This window comes from Phocoena phocoena, chromosome 6 (genome assembly GCF_963924675.1).
Source record: "Phocoena phocoena chromosome 6, mPhoPho1.1, whole genome shotgun sequence".
NCBI classification, from domain to species: Eukaryota; Metazoa; Chordata; class Mammalia; order Artiodactyla; family Phocoenidae; genus Phocoena; species Phocoena phocoena.
The window spans coordinates 65,340,827-65,362,563 of NC_089224.1; the positions used below are offsets into that span (position 1 = coordinate 65,340,827).

The 21,737-nt window shown below is 48.2% G+C and overlaps 1 protein-coding gene across 1 annotated transcript; it reads left to right on the top strand.

Moving 5' to 3' along the window:
- Positions 1-303: 303 nt before the first annotated feature.
- On the top strand, positions 304-21,294 carry FXN (frataxin). Its single transcript, XM_065879678.1, has 5 exons — positions 304-478; positions 7,017-7,108; positions 10,667-10,787; positions 16,846-16,943; positions 20,829-21,294. The coding sequence occupies exons 1-5, from the start codon at positions 311-313 to the stop codon at positions 20,989-20,991; spliced, it is 642 nt and encodes a 213-aa protein (XP_065735750.1). The 5' UTR covers positions 304-310; the 3' UTR covers positions 20,992-21,294.
- The last annotated feature ends 443 nt before the right edge of the window (positions 21,295-21,737 follow it).

Genomic DNA, 21,737 nt, shown 5'->3' on the forward strand with positions numbered 1-21,737 from the left:
GCCTTTTGTATAGAATTCGTCAGCAGCGGGTCACTAAGCTGAAGTCTCTGGGGTCAGGGACCTTGGTTACGCATTCACTATGTTGCCCAAGGGGTAAGCCCCCTGCTTTGCACGAAACAGGTTCTCTATCTATTTTTGTTAAATGCAGAAATAGAGCAACGCAGGGAAGTTCTTACTGAAGTCTACCTTCTGCTCGTTTCCCAAGCCTGCAGAAAAGGGAAGCTTGCGACTGCAGCTGCAACCCGTGACCACCAGGCGGCGCCCGGCGTCCCCGGAGCAGGAGGCGGAGCGGCCGCAGATCGCGAGGAGCATGTGGACGCTAGGGCGCCGAGCGGCTGCCAGCCTCTTGCCCCGCTCGGCGCCCCCGGGCTCTGCCCAGGCCCGGGCCGGGGCCCCGCGGCCAACGAAGGACTCCCGGCTCTACGGCTGCCGGGGCCTGCGCACCGGGACCGCCGCGGCCGGCACACCCAGCCAGCCCGTGAGTATCCGCACGGGCCGCCGCACGGGCCGCACGCCGGCGTAGCGAGGCCGCGCACGCCGGGCACGCGCACCCGCTCCAGCTCCCGCGGGGCCGCGCTCGGGCGGGGGAAGGGCGGCGGCGCCCGGGTGCCTTCCCCAGTCTCCGTTTCTCCCGGTTACAGTTGCACTGGCTTCCGCTTTCTGGTGAGAAGACAGAGATTGTATCATGCAGTGCAACTGCGGGAACCGCGCGGGCAAAGGCAAGGAAGGCGGGCGGGCATTGGCTCTTAGGGACCTGTGGTGGCTCTAAGCTTGTCGATTCTCTTTGCGATAACTTTAATAATATATGCCAGGTACTATAATATACATGGGCTTTTATGAACGAAACGCTTTCAGCGAGCGAGGTAAAGATGTCAAAGTTGTGGAGCACAGTAGCTAGAGCAGCAGGGCTTTTGGATCGGACCTGGGTTCCAAACTCTGGCCCCTGGACTCATAAGAGCTCGGGGACGTCGGGGGATTCCAGAATCTCTCTGAGGCCTGTCTTCTTTTTCTCTGAAGGGGAGAGTACCCATTTTGCCGAGCTGGCATGCAGTTTAATTAACATATATAAAGCCTTCAGCACTTAATTGCACTTGTTCCCTCGCGGGGATACAAAGAAATACCTGACCCGGTTACTCCACGACTTGAAAGGAGGAAGCCCAAAGAAAGGCTGTGGGCTTGAGAAGGTTACACCGGAGGATGTAGGTGATGTTTAATCAGGGTCTGAAGACGGCAGGGGGCGGTGAGGGGCTCTCAGAGGAGAGAACGGCGTGGATAGAGGCCGGGAAAGTGGGCAACGATCAACTCTGAGTGGCTGGTCCGCTGGATGGATTGTGGATAGTGAAGGAGGCAGGTGAAATCCAACCCAAATTGTTCACGGAGCTCCGGAATTTGGACTTTAGGCCTACACCTCCCGCTGACGTGTGTTATTTGACCCTGTCTGAAGAAACACTGGGATTGGTTGTCAACACTCAAAGCTAGAATCACGGATTTCCCCCTCTTAGGAAAACTAGGTAGTTACGGCCATGCTGGTCCCACGATCCCCTTCTGCAGAACGCCCACGTTTATTACTCTGATCCTTCTGTGCTGCTCTCACCTGGAGCTGCCCTGACGTGCCCTTCCACGCCTGCCTGTGTCCTCAGCAGTTATTAATTTAGGAGAGTGACAAGATATGGCGTGGTCTTTTGGACGGTACCTAGTGGCTGATAAAGGCTGTTGATTCAGAGGCGCACCCGGGAGGTGGGCACTTGGCACATACTGGGATTTGGGCCATTGGGAGGTTGCTAGGTGGTTAACAACCTAGGCTACCCATTGGGCCCCTTCTTCCATAGTTAATCAGGTTGGTTTAACCTGTCTCTTCCGCAGTTCCCTTGCACATCTTCAGTACCTGTGGAGTTGGGTGGATGACAGTGGCAACTGGGATCACAATCCTGTTTAATTTTTTGAAGGCCTTAACTGTCCTCAGGTTGATCCCTTGAACTCCATGTGGGTCCTGATGACTTCTGACCCAAGATTGTTTGGGGAGTTCATTTGGGGACCCTTTTCTCCACCTTTATTTTCTCTACCCGCTGCTTCTACTTCCACAGCAGAAATAGAATGGGAGCCACCTGTGCAATAAGTTTTCTAGTAGTTACATTGGGAAAGTAGAAAGAGACAGGTGAAATTAATTTCAACAATACATTTACGTAACCTAGTATAGCCAAAATGTTACCATGTCAACAGGTAATCAAGACTGAAAGATTACTGAGATATTTCACATTCCCTCTTTGAACTCATTCTTCCAAATCCAGTATGGATTTCATACTTCCATCCCTTGTCCATCAGATGTTAAACTGAGGTTATTGTGGAAATACTTGATCTATATTTAGATTTTATAAAATTCACAACTGAAAAAGTAAATTCACACACTTGAGTTGTCGCAAACGTATTTTAAATTTTCCAGTAACCTTACTGAGTATCATTTTAAAACTAAAATTAAGTGAAATTTAAAATCCAGTTCCTCGGTCACACCAGCCATGTTTCAAGTGCCCAGTGGCCACGTGTGTCTGGCGGCTACTGTGTGCACAGCTTTGGAGGTGAGCACATTTAGCTTCTGATTGTCAGTTCTCAGTTCCAGCTGCTCAGCAGAACCCAGAATCCACAGAAATGCCTTGCAAGCCTGCAGCTCACGGCCCTCCACTGCCTGCCTTATTCACCCCGAGGCTTGGAGAAGACCCTGCTTCCGGCAGGCAGCCTCCGACCCTAATAATAAGAGAGTGTGACAGTGACAGGGTCTCTAACCTTTCCCCTTTAATGCTGGAGGCAGCTCCAAGGAGGAGATACCTAGGTGCCACTGCTCTTAAACAACTTCAGAAGCTCCTGCTGCAGCCACTTCTGCATACCTCGGAAGGCGTTTAGGCATCTATTAATTTTTCTAGAGGGACACGATCGTCACTTATGACCCCAAGCCTTTGCCTGGGTGGTTATGCCCTACTTCACTCTAAATTCATTGCTATTGTCTTCCACAGACAGTAGACATGACTCTATGCGTAGAGTCTATACACAAAAGTGTATTTAAAATATCCGTGGGCTTCCCTGGTGGCACAGTGGTTAAGAATCCGCCTGCCAATGCAGGGGGCACGGGTTCGAGCCCTGGTCCGGGAAGATCCCACATGCCACGGAACAACCAAGCCCGTGTGCCACAACTACTGAGCCTGAGCTCTACAGCCCGTGAGCCACAACTACTGAGCCTGAGCTCTAGAGCCCGTGTGCCACAACTACTGAAGCCCACACGCCTAGAGCCCGTGCTCTGCAGCAAGAAAAGCCACTGCAATGAGAAGCCCGCACACCGCAACAAAGAGTAGCCCCTGCTCGCCGCAACTAGAGAAAGCCTGCGCACAGCAACAAAGACCCAGTGCAGCCAAAAATAAATAATAATTTTTTTAAATATATCCGTATTGTTTAAAGATTAATAACAAACTCCCATGTTCCCACCACTAGGTTAAGAAATTGAATATGGAGTGTTCCAGGGACTTCCCTGGTGGTTCAGTGGTTAAGAATCCACCTTCCAATGCAGGGGATGTGGGTTCGATCCCCGGTCGGGGAACTAAGATCCCACGTGCCTCGGGGCAACTAAGCACATGCACCACAACTACAGAGCCGGCGTGCCGCAACTACTGAGTCTGCATGCTCTGGAGCCCGCACACAACTAGAGAGAAGCCTCTGTGCTGCAATGAAAGATCCCGCATGCCGCAACGAAGATTCCACGAGCCACAACTAAGACCTGACGCAGCCAAATAAATAAATAAATAAATATTTTTTAAAAAAATACAATATTGAGTGTTCTGTGAAGGCCTGGTGCGCTTTCCGTTACAGCCTGGTCCTCCCTGAGAGGACTCTGCTACCCTGAATTCTGTCAGGCATCCCCTTCTCAGAGTTTTACCTCCTGTGTATGTCTCCCTAAAGCATGTAGCATTCGTTTAAAAGAACCATTTTGCTCTATTTATTCTGCTGTGCCGTACTCGTGATCAATGTCGTGATCAGTGTTTGAGACTCAGCGACACTGAAGCACACAGTTGTCATTTATTTGCTTTGTCTCTGGATAGTAGCCGTTGGGTGAGTATGTCACACCTTGTCCAGGCTCCTCCCGTCACATCCGGTTGAGTCCAGTGAGCTGCTCTTACGGTGGTGCTGCACTGGGCGTGCCCGTGCGTGGACAGAACCTCCTCTTGGGTGAAGTCCTCAGACTGGCATTGCTGAGCGAGGGGCCAGCAGATATCCCAGTCACTAGATGCCAAGAGTGGTCATGCCAGTTTGTCCTCTCCAGCAGCGGATGAGAGCTGATTCTCTCTTCAGGCTTGTGGCTTGACAGGGCCCAGGAGACCGAGGGGACCCTGGGGTGAAGGCTGGCCTCCCTGCCGACCACCAGGCCAGGTCTTAGTTGAGTCGTGTGGTTCCAGGGCCTGAACTTGAGGCTGTGGGCCCAAGAACTATCTAGTATCTCCTCCAATGTCTCCCATGAGCCAGCCGTGTGCTGCGCTCACGGAGTCACTGAACCCTGGAGACTCAAGCAGACCCGCACAAGACACATAGTCCGATGGCTCCAGGTGATGTGGCCGCAGGAGGGGTGGCCCTGGGTGGCTCCCCGCCGTGAAATCCATCTGCCTCCCTTGGGCAAAGGCCAGATTTTGCCTCTCTGACCTCCTACCTCTTCACACTTTCCGTTGACATGCTTCAAAATGGAAATTGACGGAACCCTCAGGCCCCGTGTTTGGAATATTGATGTCCTACTGTTGGATCCTCATAACCAGTCTTCAAGGCCGGTACCATGATCCCTACCTTCAGAGGAGGAAGCAGAGCTTGGGAGGGTTAAGCAGTTACCCAGGGAATGTTAGATGGGGAAAGCAGGTGAGAGACAAGGCAGGGAGTCTTCGGCCACTAACACAGCTGAATGGAGTCTTCTACTCTGGCTGTGAATGAGTACCTTGCTTTTAGATCAGCCCTCCCACCAGACCATCGAAGATGTAAAATTAAAAGACAAAAACAGCTGTGTGAAGGTAGCAGCGAGACTGAGACAGCTAGGATCTGAGGGGCCAGGATCCCGGAGAGAAGGGAAATTGACTGAGGGGAGCCCTGTATTCTCAAACACCTCCCCTCCGTGTCTGGAGTCCTGTATCATTCCCAGGATGTGATTCTTTCCTTTGAGGCCCAGACCTTGGGTCCAGACAGCGTGGGTTCCAATCCCAGATCCCCCACTTTGTGTGTTTGTGTGACTCTGGGCAAGTTACCCTTCCGTGCCTCAGTTTCCTCATCCGTAAAATACAGATACAGTCGATCCTCCTTCTTCCTGCATCCTCTACTTGTGAATTCACCTACTCACTAAAATGTATTTCTATCCCCAAAATCGATACTCAGGGCACTTTTGTGGTCATTCTCAGACGTGCACAGAGCAGCAAAAAAATGTGAGTCACCTCCACTCACATGTCCCTGACTCCCACACTGGAAACAAGGGTCCTGTTCACAGTCTATTTGGTGGAGCGTTTTTCACATTTTCGTGACTTTCGTTTATAATTTCACTGTTTAAAGCGGCCCTCAAGCATTGTGCTGAAGTGCTGTCTAGTGTTCCTCTGTGCAAGAAGGCTGTGATGGGCCTTAGGGAGAAAATACGTGGGTTGGATAAGCTCCGTCCAAAGCGTGAGTTCTAGCGCTGTTGGCTGTGAGTTCAGTGTCAAGGAATCAACAATATATATTAAACAAGCCACCTTTGAACAGCAACACATGTAAAACAAGGTTATGCATTGATCATTTGGTGAACATGTGACCAGAGGCTCGCAGGAACCTCTCCATATTTCCCTTGGTAACTTGCTAATCCAGTGTTTGTGGCAACTTCATAGGACATCATTGTCGTGAATAGTACTTCCCTCATTGGAATGTAATGAGGACTAACTGAGTCCTTTTGTCTAAAGTCTGAGGACGCTACCCCGCTGATGGTGAACACTCTAGAATGTGCTGTGGCGATACTGTGCTTATCACAGCCGCTCTCTCACTTCTCCCTTCTGAGCCAACGTTTTTAAACGGCCATCCGCGTTCCGCACCCCCATTTCCTCCGCTCACTTCTCAGCCTCCTCCTTTCTCAGCTTGCCCAGGGCCCTGATGGCTCAAGAGAGTAACCACAGCCTCTGCCCCCTTCTCTTAGTGGCAGCCACATGCTCTGTGGAGAAGGTGAACCTTGCCACCAACCTCAGGAAGCCACTCAGTGCCTTCCTGGGATGAGGTCCAGCAGCCCACCTCTCCATCACTCCCTTGCCATCTCTGCTCGGCTCTACCACTTCTCCCTCCGTCCAGACCTCCGTCCCCTCCACCATCTCTCTGGCTGGTCCGCCTGCCTGGCAGTCATCAGCTCAGACCCCAGTCCTCGGAGCCAGGCTCCAGGGCACTCAGCAGTTACGTATTGAAAGAAATCAGTGGGTCACGGTGTCCCCTGCAGATCGTGTTAGTGAGATCTGTCACATAGCACTGGAGGCACAGCCTGTCTTCTGGACACCTATCTGTTGTCGCTCACTTTAGTCACATTCTAAGAACTTTGCTGACACTTCCCACCGCACCCCCCAACCCCCCCCTCCGCTCCCCCCACCCCATGCTAACTGCCCCAGCCCCATCCGGAGCGGTGCCGCCAGCAGTGCCTCCCGTGGTGGCGGGCCTGTCCTGTCCGTGCCACGAGCCACAAGATGCCACAGGACACCTGAAACATGGCCCATGGGACCGAGGAACTGACTTTTAAATTTTTATATTATTCAGTAAATTTACATTTAAATAGCTGCCTGTGGCTTGTGGCTACCGAGTTGGACAGCGCAGGCTTAGCGAGGGCCCGGGAGAGCGCAGTCTGATGCACTAAAAGAAGGCGAAACAACTTCCTGAGAAAGATACACTCCGAAGCACTTTAACCTCGTCAGTCCCGAACGTAGTAGTGATATTCAAACTGTGCGTTAATGGACTGTACATTGTAAAATGGTAACGTTCTTCTTCACTTTGGCTTTTAGAGTCTGAGCTGCCTCAACCAGATCCTGAATGTCAAAAAGCAGTGGGTCTGTTGGATGAATTTGAGGACAACGGGAACTTTGGGTGACGCTGGGTGAGATAAACACCTCCCACATCAGAGATCTCTTCCTCCCTCTCCCTCTCTCTCAATATACAGCATACGCACACATATACATACTTCTTTTTTTCTTTTCTCTTACCTTTTTTAACAACGACAACAAAAAAAAAAAAATCAAAGAAAACCAAAACCCATCCCATAGCAACCCACCCCATCTGTTTTCTCCCTAAGCCTCAGCATTCATAAGCGTCTTTCCACATCACTACTTACCCACCGCATTATTATTATTATTATTCTATTAGCAGTACACGGGCCTCTCACTGCTGCGGCCTCTCCCGTCATGGAGCACAGGCTCCGGACGCGCAGGCTCAGCGGCCATGGCTCACGGGCCCAGCCGCTCCGCGGCACGTGGGATCTTCCCGGACCGGGGCACGAACCCGTGTCCCCTGCGTCAGCAGGCGGACTCTCAACCACTGGGCCACCAGGGAAGCCCCCCACTGCATTATTTTTAATGAAATAGTATTAAGTTTTATGGATGTACCATAATTCACTTAACCCATCCCCTATTGCTGGACATTTAGGTTGTTTCCAGAGTTTTGTTATTATTCTCTTTGACATCTTAGTAGTTAGAGCAGGCCAAGCTTCTTAACAAGTAGACCCAAAACTGCAATGGCTCCAACCAGGAGAGGTTCGTGTCCCCCCTCTCTGTCAGTGGGGGGTGGCCAGACCTCTGTGAAATGATTCAGGGAGCCGGGCTCCTTCCACCTTCCTATCGCCTATCAGCAACTTACTGTCCTCTGCAGGTCAAGGCCAGGTCACCCTGTCCAGCTTCCACTCCACAGAAAGGGATAAGAGCATGGAAGGTCTGGACATGACATCTGTCCCTCACTCACATTTTAGCAGGGGGCCCCAGCTAACAGCTGGGGAGGCCAGGAAATGTAGCCTAGCGGGTGCCTGGAGGGAGAACGCAATGGGTTCTGGGGAAAATCTGCCAGGCACCGCTGCAGCCCACCGCCCTGCACCTGTATCTGCAGGGACTCTCCTTCCACACACACACCCCCAGGCTGCAACCACAGGACCATGCAGTCACTCATCCACCTCGAAGGCCGAGGTGTCCAGCGGCACTGGGACAGCCTCTGCCCTGGCTCTGGGGGACTTCCCTCTATGAAACCCTGGTTGGAGGCTCTTCCTTGTCTGTCACTCCCCATGGCTGCAGGGGAGGCGGGCGGTGGGACCTGTGACCTCCTTGGGCAGACTCTCTGCTACTGTCTCCCAGTCCCTCCAGGCAGCCCTCTGAGGTTGGGTGGGACCTTTGCAGGAAGCCCCAAGTCCAGCTTCCTTCTTCAGGGTCTACTTCTGGCCTCTGGGAAGCACACCTTCGACCTGTCGTGCTAAGGACAGCCCACTTCTGCCATGGCCCCCCTGTCATCGACAGGTAGCACCTGTCAAGCTCTTGACTTTGGACTTTATGCCTGAGTCAGGGGTGCCTTCATGTTCCCCAAGCTCCTCCAGGCACATGTCAAACTCTCCTGGTTCTGTCCAGATCCCCCCTCCGTCGGCTGTAGCCGAGGAGAGGGAGAGGGAAACATCCAGCACAGCCCCACCGCAGGCCCCCCACTCACCATGTCCCGATCAGCCCTGTAGCCTTCCCCACATTGTGCCCTTGAGGTGGGGGAATGGGCTGGGTGGGGGAGGGGCCATACTGCAAACCTCTGTCTTCCACTGACTGACTGGTAGCCACTGGTGTCTTCCTGGGGCCACTTAGAAACTCTCAGATGATGGAGCTGTCCGAGATGCCTCCTGTAACCTACAGACATGTCCTCACCTGGGTGCAGAAGCTCATACAGGGAGGTTTATAGCAATTTTCTTTGTCATAATTTACATACCATAAATTCCACCATTTTAAAATGTACCATTCAGTGGTTTTTAGTGTCCTCAGAAGGTTGTGCAACTTTCACCACTGTCTAATGCCAGAACATTTTCATCACGCCAAAAAGAGACCCCATAACCATTCGTAATCACTCCCCATTCCTCCCTCCCCCAACCCCTGGCAACCACTAATTTACTTTCTGTCTCTTTGGATTTGTAGCAATTAAAAAAAATTAAAAGATAGTACCTATACAGGAATGTCTCCAAGTTAAAAGTATACAGCTTGATAAATTTTCAAAAACCGAAGATACCATGTAACTCAAGAAATGCTTCGAGAAATAGAATGTTAGTTACCAGCCCCTTGAAAGCAAGCCTTCTGCTCACTTCGAGTTATTAACCCCTCCCTGCCCCAGAGTAGCACCATTCTGATTTCCAATAGCATGGGTTCGTTTTGCCTGTTTTTTAACTTTATATAAATGATATCATCAAATATAAATATGTCTCTATGTGGCTTCTTTCAGTCACCATCAAAAGAAGTGTTTCGTCCATATTGTTATATTTACAGACAATTCTGTTTTGCACTGTAGTATTCCATTTTATGAATATATCATAATTTATTTATCTATGGTATTTCCTATGGATACTTGGGCAAGCTCCAGTTTGGGCTGTTGGATAGTTATGCTATGAACATTCTAGCATGGTGCATGTCTCTTGGCGAACTTGGGTATGCATTTTTTTTTCTTTCTTTCTTTTTAGAGCAATTACAATATTTATTAAGTATCAAATTGTATTATACAATTCTATATTTCTGTCATCTGAATTATTTTTTTCAAATCGAAATTGGTTTTGGTCTTTTCACTGCTAAGGAAATTTATATTTGGGTATGCGTTTCTGTTGCGTAAATGCCCAAGAGTGGAATTGATGGGTCATAGGATATGAATATATTCAATTTTAGTAGAAGTATCAACAGTTTTCCAAAGTGATTGTCCAATTTACTTGCCCATCAGCAGTATCTGAAAGCTCTGGTTACTGTACGTCCTGGCCAACTCTTCATATTATCTGTCTCTTTCATTTTAACCATTCTGGTGGTATCTCAATGTGATTTTTTAATTTACATTTTCCTGAAGATTAACGAAGTTGAGCCCCTTTTCATACGTTCATTGGCCATTTGGATATCTTTTTTTTTAAATGAAATCTGTTCAAGTATTTTGCCCATTTTTCTATTGGATTTTCTTTTCTTATTGATTTCTACGAGTTCTTTACCTGTTCTAGATATGTCCTTTTTCAGATATATAGAATAAAGATATTTTCTCCCACTTTGTGGTTTGCCCAACAAATTTTAACAACAAAAGCAATGGAAGCAACCTCAGTGTCCTGCTGAAGGGGACAAACTGAATGAATAACATAAGATAAAATACTATGAAAACTGTATGTGCTAATATGGAACAATTTCCAAGACATGAAAGGAAAACTCCAAGGTGCTTCATTGATATATTTAAAAGATTGCTCATCATAGCTGACTCTGGGATGGGGGCTGCCTATTTGGGAAGAAAGGCTTACTTCTCTGTAAACCCTTTGATGCTGTTTCAATTTTTACTCGGTATATGTTGGATATTTTCCATCAATTTAAAAAATCTAAGTAAAAAATAAATGTGTCCATCGATGTTAATAGAACGGAGCGGTTTGCTGATTGCATGATCGGGGTTGTTTCTGTTCCCCTTACAGCCCTCTGGACGATACCACCTATGAAAGACTGGCCGAGGAGACGCTGGACTCCTTAGCAGAGTTTTTTGAAGACCTTGCAGACAAACCTTACACATGTGAAGACTATGATGTCTCCTTTGCGGTACCTATTTGCTTCTTATCATTCTTCTGTATCCTCCCTAGGAATTTTAGCTAAGATAAAGAATTCCTCTCCAGCCGTATGCGGTTATGGATGGGACCAAAAGACTGGGGTTCTGGTGTCAGCCCTGCATCACCAGGCTTGTGACCTTGGGCAAGTCACTCAGCCTCTCTGAGCCTCACGTTTGCCTAAAAATACAGATTCTCAAGCTTCACTCAATACCTGTGAAGATAAATCAGGGAGGGACCCAGGCAATGTGTTTGTGTAGCAAGATGCCTCTCATCATGCAGGCAGGCTAGTTCCTAAGCGGGGTGAGAGATTGCCCGAGATGTATTCAGACTAGACATGGGCCCCCACTCCTGGAAATTCTCATACAGTGGTCAGGGTACAGTCCTAGGAAGCATGTTTTTGAAAAGCTCACCTGAGATTCTAATGAGCATCCCTGGGTCTCATCCCTAGGGATTTTTATTAATCAAATAAAAATCGGTGTAGGGTGTGGCTCAGGCCAGGCTTTGGGGTTTTTTAAGTTTTTAGAGTAACTCCTCAGAGGATTCTAATGCAGCTGGGTGAGAACCCCAGGGCTGGATGAAATTTGAGCCCCAAATCCTAGCAGCCAGGGCAGTGCTGGTGTGTATCGACTGGCCACCAGGTGGCAGACTTGAACAAGGGTCTGCCTTTGGGTTTAGAATTATTGCTTAGGCCTTAGGGAGCAGCTCTTTTTTGCCACTGGGAGCACATCCCCTGCAGAGGTTAACCCTCTTGACAGCAATTAATTAATACCAGAAAATGTCATGAAGAGTGCATTTGGGATTAAATCATGGAATTATTTAGGACAACCAGCTGTCAGGCTAAAGCAATAGAAATGGTATTGGATATTGCTGTTGGGGGCACTGGATAGAAAAGGACTCCATCAGATGGGCAGGTGTCAAGCCTAGTTGTAAGGACAGTAAGGGCCTTGGTGGTAACGAGGCAAGAAACGATTGAATGCCTTCCAGGTGGATTCGTTGGTCGCTGTCAGCAGCAGAAATGTCCCGGCGGGGCTGTAGATGTGCTTATGCAGGCAGCCTCAGAAGACAGAGCTACTTGGGAACCATTACAGACTGGCCTCCGGAACTTGACCGTCTGTGGGATGATTAGAGCCGGGGAAGTTACAGGTCTCCTCTACCCCAGCCTCCTTACCAGGCTCTGTAACTATGGGGAAACCAAGGCTCAGGCTAAACTCTGCCACACATGCAAGCCTTTAGGTACATGCCACAGAAACAGTCACACCACCTGTTCTTACAGGATTAATGAAGCCCCTGCTTGACTCAAACACTTTGCCTGAACGTTTCATTAGAGGCAAAGGTGCCAGTATTGTAGCGGCTGGATTCTGCTTACCTCACTAAGGCAGGCAACAAAAGCTTCTGCTCAGTGGTGGGTCAGGATCTTACCTACCTTTAGAGTGTCTCTCTGAAGAGTGATTCAGCTGCTACACTTTCCAGAGTCTAAAACCCATACTTGCAAGGGAAGAGGCACCTGAGTTTTTCTAGCCAATCCATACACTGTACATTGAGTACCATTCTACTCACTAGGGAAGAAGTACTTCTAGCAAATCATTTGCCAAGTAGGAAAATCTCTAGTGTAGGTGTAGAAGGCTACTGGCATATAGCAGCTCCCTCTGTAGTTTGGACTTCTAAGTACTTTGAAATGCTATCTACCCTCGGGTGTGCATTCCTGATTAGAGTCCTTCAGGTGCCAGCAGACTCATGTATTTCACATATAAGATAAATCAGTTGAAATTACATTATAGACAGCAGAACACCTGTAAAACCATTACTTGAGCTTGGCTGGAGTGCAGTCTTTCTATGCCCTCAGGGTCCAGCTGGATGTCACCTCCTCTCTGCAGCCCTCCTAGATGCTCCAGGCAGACACCACCCTGCCCTCCTTGCCCAGCACTCTGAGGATGATCACCCTGTGTTGTAACTGTCTCTTTACACATCAGTTCCCACGGCTACACTGAGCTGGACAGCTGGAACACTGCCCATTCCTGGTCTCCCAATGCCTGGAACATTGCTAAGTACTTAGCGGGGACTTAACGAATGTCGATTCACCATGTAAATGAAATGAGGCGCACCTACTTTTCCAGAACATGCTTTCATTGATGCCACTCGGCACTTAGTGCTGTTTTATCCACTTGCTACTGGCCAAATAGGCAAATGAAAGGAATTCTCTAGATACACCCAGGCCACGTTTCTTCACTTTCCTCCTGTGGACTGGGAGACGTGAGCAGCTTCTTGGCTGCTGTGTGGTCCGTCAAGTGGGGCGGGTCGCGGTGGATGTCAGTGTCTGGGTCCAGGCCTCGCTGCTCACTGGTCATGGTTATCAGAAGGAGCTGCCTACTAGAGCCCAAGCCCCTCCCGTCACCAGGCAACCACGGAGTCCGCTACACTTGATGCGTGAGAAGCACCACACTATTTAGAGAGTTACCTCCAAACTGCCGTCGTTTATCTTCCAGGCAGAGCCCTGGCCTCTTAGACACTTTAACGAGAATTTGCTTGCCGCCATGTCCTTCGTTCACTGAGTTGTCTGCATGTTATTGCCATAGAGCAGAGGTTTCTTAACCACTTGGCGATCAGGACACCCTGTGAGAATCTGACTGCTCTCCCAAGAAAAACATCCCTGCATACCTATGAGAGCTGTATGCAGACCCCTGAAGACCAGCTCTGGGTCCTAGGTCACACACCCCTGCTCAGAGTTAGCACTTTATTGGATATGGTGACAGAGGGCGGGCCTGGCCTAGCATCCTGCATTTTTATTTTCTTTCCGAGAGCACTTCAGTGAATTCTCTGTGAGGGCAGGTCCTTCAGCTGTAAAGGAGAGGTGACAGTAACCTCTACTTCCCCGGGTGTATCTTAGGATTCAGTGAAACAATGTAGGTAAAAGTGCTTTATATTCATTATTCTTATTCCTTAAGGGGAAGTCAGCATCTGTTTTAGGAGTGTGGGAAGCCACATGCACGTATGTGAAATCCCGACTCAACATGCCATTCCCGTATGTGCCTGTTTCTGCAAATGAGCTGGTGACAGCAGAGCCTGAGCCTTGCTATTTTTGCTTCCACTGATATTGCCTGTCGGGAATCAAGCCTCACCAGCTGTGGCCAGGGTCTCTTGCAACTGGTCAGTGCCTGGGTCTCAGCAGCTGCTAAGTATTGCCTCTCTCTCCCACGCTGCCCTGCATTAAAGTCTACCCACTCTCTCAAAGTAGACACTCAGATTGCCCCTTAAGGAATAACACTAATGGACAAAAAACTGTTTATTTGGTCTACTTGAAGACAGTTGCAAAAGCTTTAAGAACTCCTGGGGAACCAGTAAGACAGCTAGTTTCCCTTCTCTTGCCACTTTCCTTTGGAAACAGCTTCTGGCTCTGTGGGGAAAAATGTCTAATTACACACCACGAACAAGAGGGGGCGTGGTTGAGTGTTGCCTTACATAACCTTGCCCTTCATGTGGTATGTGTGTGTTATCACAGTGCCTGGTTATCAGCCACTCAGTTCACTCATCCACAATTTTTTTCTAATTCAGTGATATTTTGTACAAATACTGAAAATGCTAGGATGAAAAGACAGGTCTGCTCTCAAGGTGCTTATAGTACTGGAGCGAAGGGGCAGGTGACCAGCAAACAAGCTAGCAGCTCAGACGCAGTGAGGAAAGCACAGAAGCTGTGGGGACATGCACGGGTCATGGTCCCAGCTGAGGAGCGTCAGGGGAACCTTCCCAGAAGCACCTCAGCCCCTCGCCCTCGCACTGTCTCTGAAGGAGGCAGAGCAGATATTGTCCCAAGGAGACGACACAGCTGATGGGGCTTGACGCACATCCCTAGACCTGGCCCCCTGCCTTTTCCACTGCATCACGCACCTCCCAGGTGTAGGGTCAATGCACATTGGAGCATTTAAGGGCCACAAATAGGTCAGGTTAGAAGAAATTATGTCTTGATTCTCTGGGCCTCATATCGTATGGAAAAATAAGCCATAAACTATATATGGAGGGGGGAAGGAGTGACTGCTGATACGTACAGGGTTTCTTTTGGGGGTGACGGAAGTAGTCTGGAATTAGACAGTGGGGATGTTTGCACACTTTATGAAAATACTTGGTGGAATGCTAAAAACTACTAAATTATACAGTTGTAAGAAATTTTTAAATAAATGAAAGGTAGTCCTAACAAAATAGTACACGTGGGTTTCAGGAAAAAATGTTTTAAAAAGCAAACTTATGTATACTGTGATCCTAGCCCTGCATTTAAAAACTGCAGCCGATACCTGAGAGTGAACAGCTCATGTCGCTGATTAGTGGGATTGAGAGAGCGCTTCGTGTTATGGAAACAACAGCATCTTATGGACCCGAGCAGACCTGAATTTAAGATCAGCCCTTCCCGTTACTAAGTTTTCTTTATTACCCTGTCCCTCTGTTGTCCTCACCTATAAATTGGGGTAATGGTTCCTACCTCCATGGTTATGGTCACGGAGGAAGCAGTTTTACACAAAGTGCAAAGCACAGTGCCTGGCGCAGAGTAGGTACTGAAAAACAGTAGATGCTATTTTTATTGATGTTTGCATTTTATTTATACCACCTGTATTCCCAATGCTTCTATAATTTTGCTACGTTTCTTTTTTAATCAGAAAAAAACATTATTTAAAAAATAACCCAATAGTGTCCTCCCTATCCCATGCCTATGAGTTATATTATTATTGGCACTTTCTCCGCCATGTTTTGTTTGTTTGTTGTTTATTTTTTTCCATACCGCTCGTGGGTCCTAGTTCCCCGACCGGCGCGCGATGGAACCTGGGCGACCTGCAGTGGAAGCACGGAGTCCTAACCACTGGACCACCAGGGAATTCCCTCCACCTTTTCAACAGCTCTTTGTGTTTGCAAACCAAACACAAAACTTTTTCTAAGAACCACTGGGGGGCCCCTTGGTGGACAGGGGCTCTGAGAGGCACAGAGAAAGGCTGCCTGTCTGCGGGTCGTGCAGGGGATGGGGGGCAGCGAGGCTCCCCGTTCACCAGCTCAGCCGTGTAGCTGTTTCTTTAATATCCTGTGCATTCTAGAGAGACCTCAGGCCTTGGGAGTAAAGGGCTCCTTTGTTGAAAGAGGGTTTTCAAATTTAAGTGAGCATTTATTGGGCAAAGGTGGACCAGCCAGTCTTTTGACGAATTCAAGGCTCCAGTAGAGGAAAATAAAGCCGGAGAGGGGTATCTGAGAAGCTTGTGAGCTTGGGAAGGGTCTGGGAATAAGAACCCTAGTCTGGAGTGTCAGCCTTCTGCTGGCAGAGCTCAGGCTACTGCTCTTCTGAGACCAGCAAAGCAGGTGGTTTGATTATTTCCTTCTCTCTTGCCTTTTTTCCTTTCTTCGGTCATGAACTTGGCCTGCCCGATGTTTGTGCTGACTGGGACGTCAGTAGAGTTGGTGCCTCCATTTATTTTTATTTTATTTTTTTTGCGGTTCGCGGGCCTCTCACCGCTGTGGCCTTTCCCGTTGCGGAGCACAGGCTCCGGACGCGCAGGCTCGGCGGCCATGGCTCACGGGCCCAGCGGCTCCGCGGCATATGGGATCTTCCCAGACCGGGGCACAAACCCGTGTCCCCTGCATCGGCAGGCGGACTCTCAACCACTGCGCCACCAGGGAAACCCAGTGTGTCTCCATTTTTTAATGTCTCTAGTATGTTCTGGCCGGTATTTGAGGAACCAAGGCACCAATAAGGATGTGGATCCTTTCGTTTGCCAGCTGCAATACCTCTGACTAGTCACTTAACTAAGGATATTCTCACCTTGCCACTTCATAGGAAACGAGGAAAGGCACTGATATTTTTAAGTGTCATCGTGATTAATCATAGTCTGATTCTGAGAGCAGCGCTCTTTCTGCATTACCTCCTAATTCCAAACACTAAATTATAGACAGTTCTTTATGGTGTATGTTGCATACCTGTATAAATGCAAAGTGTTGAGATATAACAAAATAGGAGGTGATTATGACACAGTGATAACTCTGTCTTATTTTCTTCATGCTTTTTCCATCTGATGCACCAGAGTGGTGTTTTAACAGTTAAACTGGGTGGAGATCTAGGAACGTACGTGATCAACAAGCAGACCCCAAACAAGCAAATCTGGTTGTCTTCACCATCCAGGTACGTTCAGAAGTCAAAATCTCTCATTGTTCAGCTTGCTCGAAACAAGACTTTGTGGACCATTTAAGAAGGGTCACCCTCATGTGTTAGCAGCTGTGTAAGTGAACCTTTTCTGATGTTTCACAGCATGTCTCATTCTCAGTAGGAAAGCTTACTGTGGTTCTAATCACTTCTTGTCTGGTGATTCTGTGGCTCAAAAAGCAGATAGTGGGACGTTAACAAGATGCAAAGTGAAAAATTTTCGGAGCCCACCTTGACAGTTTTTCTCTACTCAATCATTGCCGTGCCTTTGAAAAAGCCACTTTTGCTTTTACAGCATCTGAACAAGTTGCCCTTTGTCTTCAAAGTTCGGCCTCTGGTTCATTTTGAGCATCTCAGTTAAAGGCCAGTTTAATTCCATTTGCAGAACAGGGCTGTGTACTCTGTGGAGGTGGGAAGGTGTTTTAAACAGCCCTTCTAGGACTTTTCATCCCTCCTGCCTTTTCCATTGATGTGCTTTCAATCTAGCGGAATAAAAGATTGTATTGGAGACAGTCTGTACTGCGTCTCAAGGCCTGAGAACATGCAGGGAGAGAGGGTCCCTCATCCCTCTGGCTGCTGTTGAAGTGGTTGTAAGACAGTAAAAGAGGCCCACAAAAAGCTCTCAGACCAGCCTTCCTGGTCACTCATTAGCACTTCCAAAGAGAACGCGCTGTGAATTGGGAAAGGCCCAGATATAACCAGCATGGAAGTCTTTGAAAGCCTCACGGTTTTTGCATTAAAACAAAAAAAGTATTTAACTCTTCTCCTGCCCCAGTGTTGACATCACTTTTAGGCAGTTAATATTATACTGTTTATGGTGCTGTAATATGTGATTCTTCATTCAAAATAAATAAAGCATTAGGCCTCCTTCATCCCAGCCTCGTCTAGGAAGTATGTTACAATTCAAGAGAAACAACTCCAAGGAATCACTTGTCATTTCTAGCGAGGCCCTTATTCACAGATGGTCTTGCTTTTAGATCCAGGTAGTTTACTTGAAGTTTGGCAGGGGTTGGGGGGTTACCCTGGGAGGGCCAATTAGCCTGTTCTCTTTGGCCTCAAACAGTTGCCCTGACCCTAACTGTGGCCATGCACAAGGGCTGCAGTCTTGTCCGTCATCTCAGAGGAACCAGTACGAGAGAAACTGGCTGGATCAGCTCAAATCCAGCCATCAGCTTTGGGAATCAGTGGCTTTGTAAATAGCAGGCAGGGCACCAGAACCAGCTGTGATGGCTCCACTAACAGAATTCCCTCGTGTTGTATCTTGAGACAGAAAAAGTCCTTATAGCATTTGGACACACCTACCAGCAATAGGATCCTACCACAGGCATGTTTAGAAAAATCTACTTCTGGATAATAAGAAATTCTGAGAAATTCCAAGTTTTGTTGTTTTCTTAAAATCTGTAATTCATGATGGGAATCTGGAAAGAAAATCTGCCGAGCAGCCATTTACTGTCATGGATACTATGTTCCTCAAAAAAAAAAATTTATTTTCCACTCAATTTTTCACGTTGGTCCAAAATAATCCTTCCTAGGGCTGCATTTCTGATATTTGGGAGGTTTTTTTTTTTTTTTTTTTTTTTTTTGCGGTACGCGGGCCTCTCACTGTTGTGGCCTCTCCCATTGCGGAGCAGAGGCTCCAGACGCGTAGGCTCAGCGGCCATGGCTCACGGGCCTAGCCGCTCCGCAGCATGTGGGATCCTCCCGGACCGGGGCGCGAACCCGCGTCCCCTGCATCGGCAGGCAGACTCTCAACCACTGCGCCACCAGGGAAGCCCTGGGAGGCTTTTTCATTGACAGCGTTTCAGGTCAGAGGGAACAGTGGCCTTCCCCCATCACCTTGCTTGAGGAGATTGCAGGGTGGAATCAAGGAGAGGTCTGGGTGGACAGCTGGGCGTCCGAGGCAGCGTGGAGGGGCCTGGAGGTTCTCACACTTGCCTGGCATCCCGGCAGCAAATCGGAGTCCAGGGCCAAGGGAACGTTCTCTGGATTTGGTCCAGGTTATTATGCCTTTACGTGTTCAGCTATTTGTGCATATTAAACAAAAGTCCAGTGCTTTTGGTTTGTCCCTATTATCATTATCCCCATTGTTAAGTAAGTGTTCAAACCCCAGCCTCTGGTGGGTAATACAGAAATCCTTGATGTTTTCCTAACCCCACAAAGATGCTTCCCTTCTAAGCTTTCCTCGTCCCTGGCAAACCCGTCCCAGTCTTGGACTTCGGAAGAGCTCCCCTGAGTGTGCAGGTGGACTCAGGGGCCCCTTCCTTCCCGTGGGCTCTCAGCATCCTCTGCTCCTTTGTCCATCAAGGCGTCATCATGTAGCACCATTAGCTGCTGGCACTGATCTCGGGTGGCCTCGGCCTGCAGCGGCTTGAAGCAGGATTTCGGTTCCCGGCCAGAGATTGACGTCAAGCAGTGGCAGTGAGAGCGCTGAATCCTAGCCACTAGACCACCAGGGACCAGTGGCTAATGACAAGGCCCTGGCCCATCAGCTGTGTAGAAATGAATTTCCACATAGAGACGGAAAGTAGCGAGGCAAGTAAAGTGCTATTAGGAGGAAAAAGAGTATAGTATGTGTGGATAGACACACTTGCGGGCTCAGAGAGAGAGTCGCGCCCTTGTGGTAGTTTGAATCACTTTTATGGAGCATTTCTTCCAGGTTTCCTTTAACCGATCATCTTGCTTTGCCTGGTTCTGAGGCCATATTTGGTATATCTCAGGGTCCTCCCCTGTGTACATGTGCATCTCTTAGCCAAGATGGATTCTAGCGAAGAGGCCTATGGGTAGTTGACATCACTTACTATGGGGTGGCGCCCCCTCCCTTTTGACTTGCAAGGAGCCTTTCTCTGCATGTGTAGTTGGGAAGGTCTCCTTGACTTTGAGAATGAGGGATATGCGGTCTTTTGTCTCTTATCTGGGCAGGGCTCAGCTCTTCTCCCAACTGTCCTGCTATTGATATTTTGGAGTTTCTGTCCACAGGGAACGAACTCCAGATGCTTACCCTGAGGCCTATCTATCTCCTGCCTCAGCACGTGTTCCCCCCACCCCCACCCCCGCTCCACTAGGTCCAGAGGAGGTGGAATTAATGGGCACACTCTGTGTCCATCTGGAATAATAAGACACGGCGAAACCTAGCCACACCTGGGTCCACACAAACACAGCGTTCCCAGCATGAAGTGCACGTACGGCTTGTGTTCACTAGATGAGCTTGAGATGGATGAACTAGCCCATCAAACTCTCACCTTCATGGACTTAAAATTGAATTAAGAAAACTATTTTTTAAAATAATAATACAGATGGTTGCCAGGGGCTGGGGAGAGGAGTGAATAGGGAGTAACTGCTTAATGGATATGGAATTTCCTGTGGGTGATGAAAATGTTTTGAAACTAGATAGAGGTAGTGGTTGCCCAGTGTTATGAATGTACTAAAATAATAATAATGTAGGTAAGGGACAAATCATGTCAGTGGTACATGAATGGCCATCATCTAAAAGACACTGCTGTGATATTTCAGGTAGCATATGTGAGTTAGGAAAAGCAAAAGATCAGAATGTGATACACGGAGACTCATCAATAGGGTTGAAATATTTTCAGGTCTTGAGAGGTGTTCTGTGAATTGTACCAGAGGATAATTGTGTAGCTGCTTTTTTTTTAATTGGAGTATAGTTGATTTACAATGTTTTGTTAGTTTCAGGTGTACAGCAAAGTGATTCAGTTATATTAAATAGACCCTAAGACGAGAAGTCAAATACATGGCTCGTTAAGTATTACTTTCTAGATCTGCACTGCAGTCATTCAATTTCTTGGTGAGAGTTTCTTCTGAAGGGCTGTTCCCGTGGACTTACTCTGACTGTGTTTTGTCCTGCAGTGGCCCCAAGCGTTACGACTGGACCGGGAGAAACTGGGTGTACTCCCACGACGGTGTGTCCCTCCACGAGCTGCTGGCCACAGAGCTGACTCAAGCCTTAAAAACAAAACTGGACTTATCTTCTCTGGCCTACTCTGGAAAAGGCACCTGCTGCCCAGCCTAATGCTAAAGACATGGAAAGCTCTAAAGCCAAGACCCCAGCTTCGTTCTGCAGCTGAATGGCTAGTTCTTTTCCATTCCTGCTTTTGAGGACAGTTGCATTATGTGTAACGGCTCTGTGAAAAGACCGTGTCGCCTCCTGCCCTGCCCCTGAGTTCAGATTTTTAATTTCCGTAGGTTTCTTTGGATTTATTTTCTGATTTCTTCCGTCACGTGATAGCCCTTATCTTTCGTAATGTCTGTATGCCCATACCTTTAATATATAACCTCACAACAGAGAAAAAGAAGAAGGACAAATTCCAGGAGGAGAAATGAATTGGCTTCACCATTCATTCTCTGAAAGACTTACTACAAAAACTGCATGAAGAGTGGCTGGCCAACCTTGCCATCCTATCTCAAAATGAGACTCATTAAAGGGAAGCCTAAAACATTCCTACTTCTCTTGAAAGCGTAAACACTTCTGAGCCCAGTGGCACCTCGGGAATTCTGAAACCAGACCCTTTTCGGTTTGTGCTTTGTGACTGCCAGGGTGTGGCCCGCATGGGGTGACACAGGGAGATGTGGTGCCGTGTCTTCCATATGTGCATGTATACGTACACACACATTTACATGTGTGTGTACATACATATTTTTTAAATTTAAAGGTCAGTATAGAATAAGCTATTGCAACACTGGTCTGTGGATGCAAAAAATCTCCCAAAAGCCGTCTCTGTAAGCTCACGGATATAGTATAAAAAATGAGGTCATGGA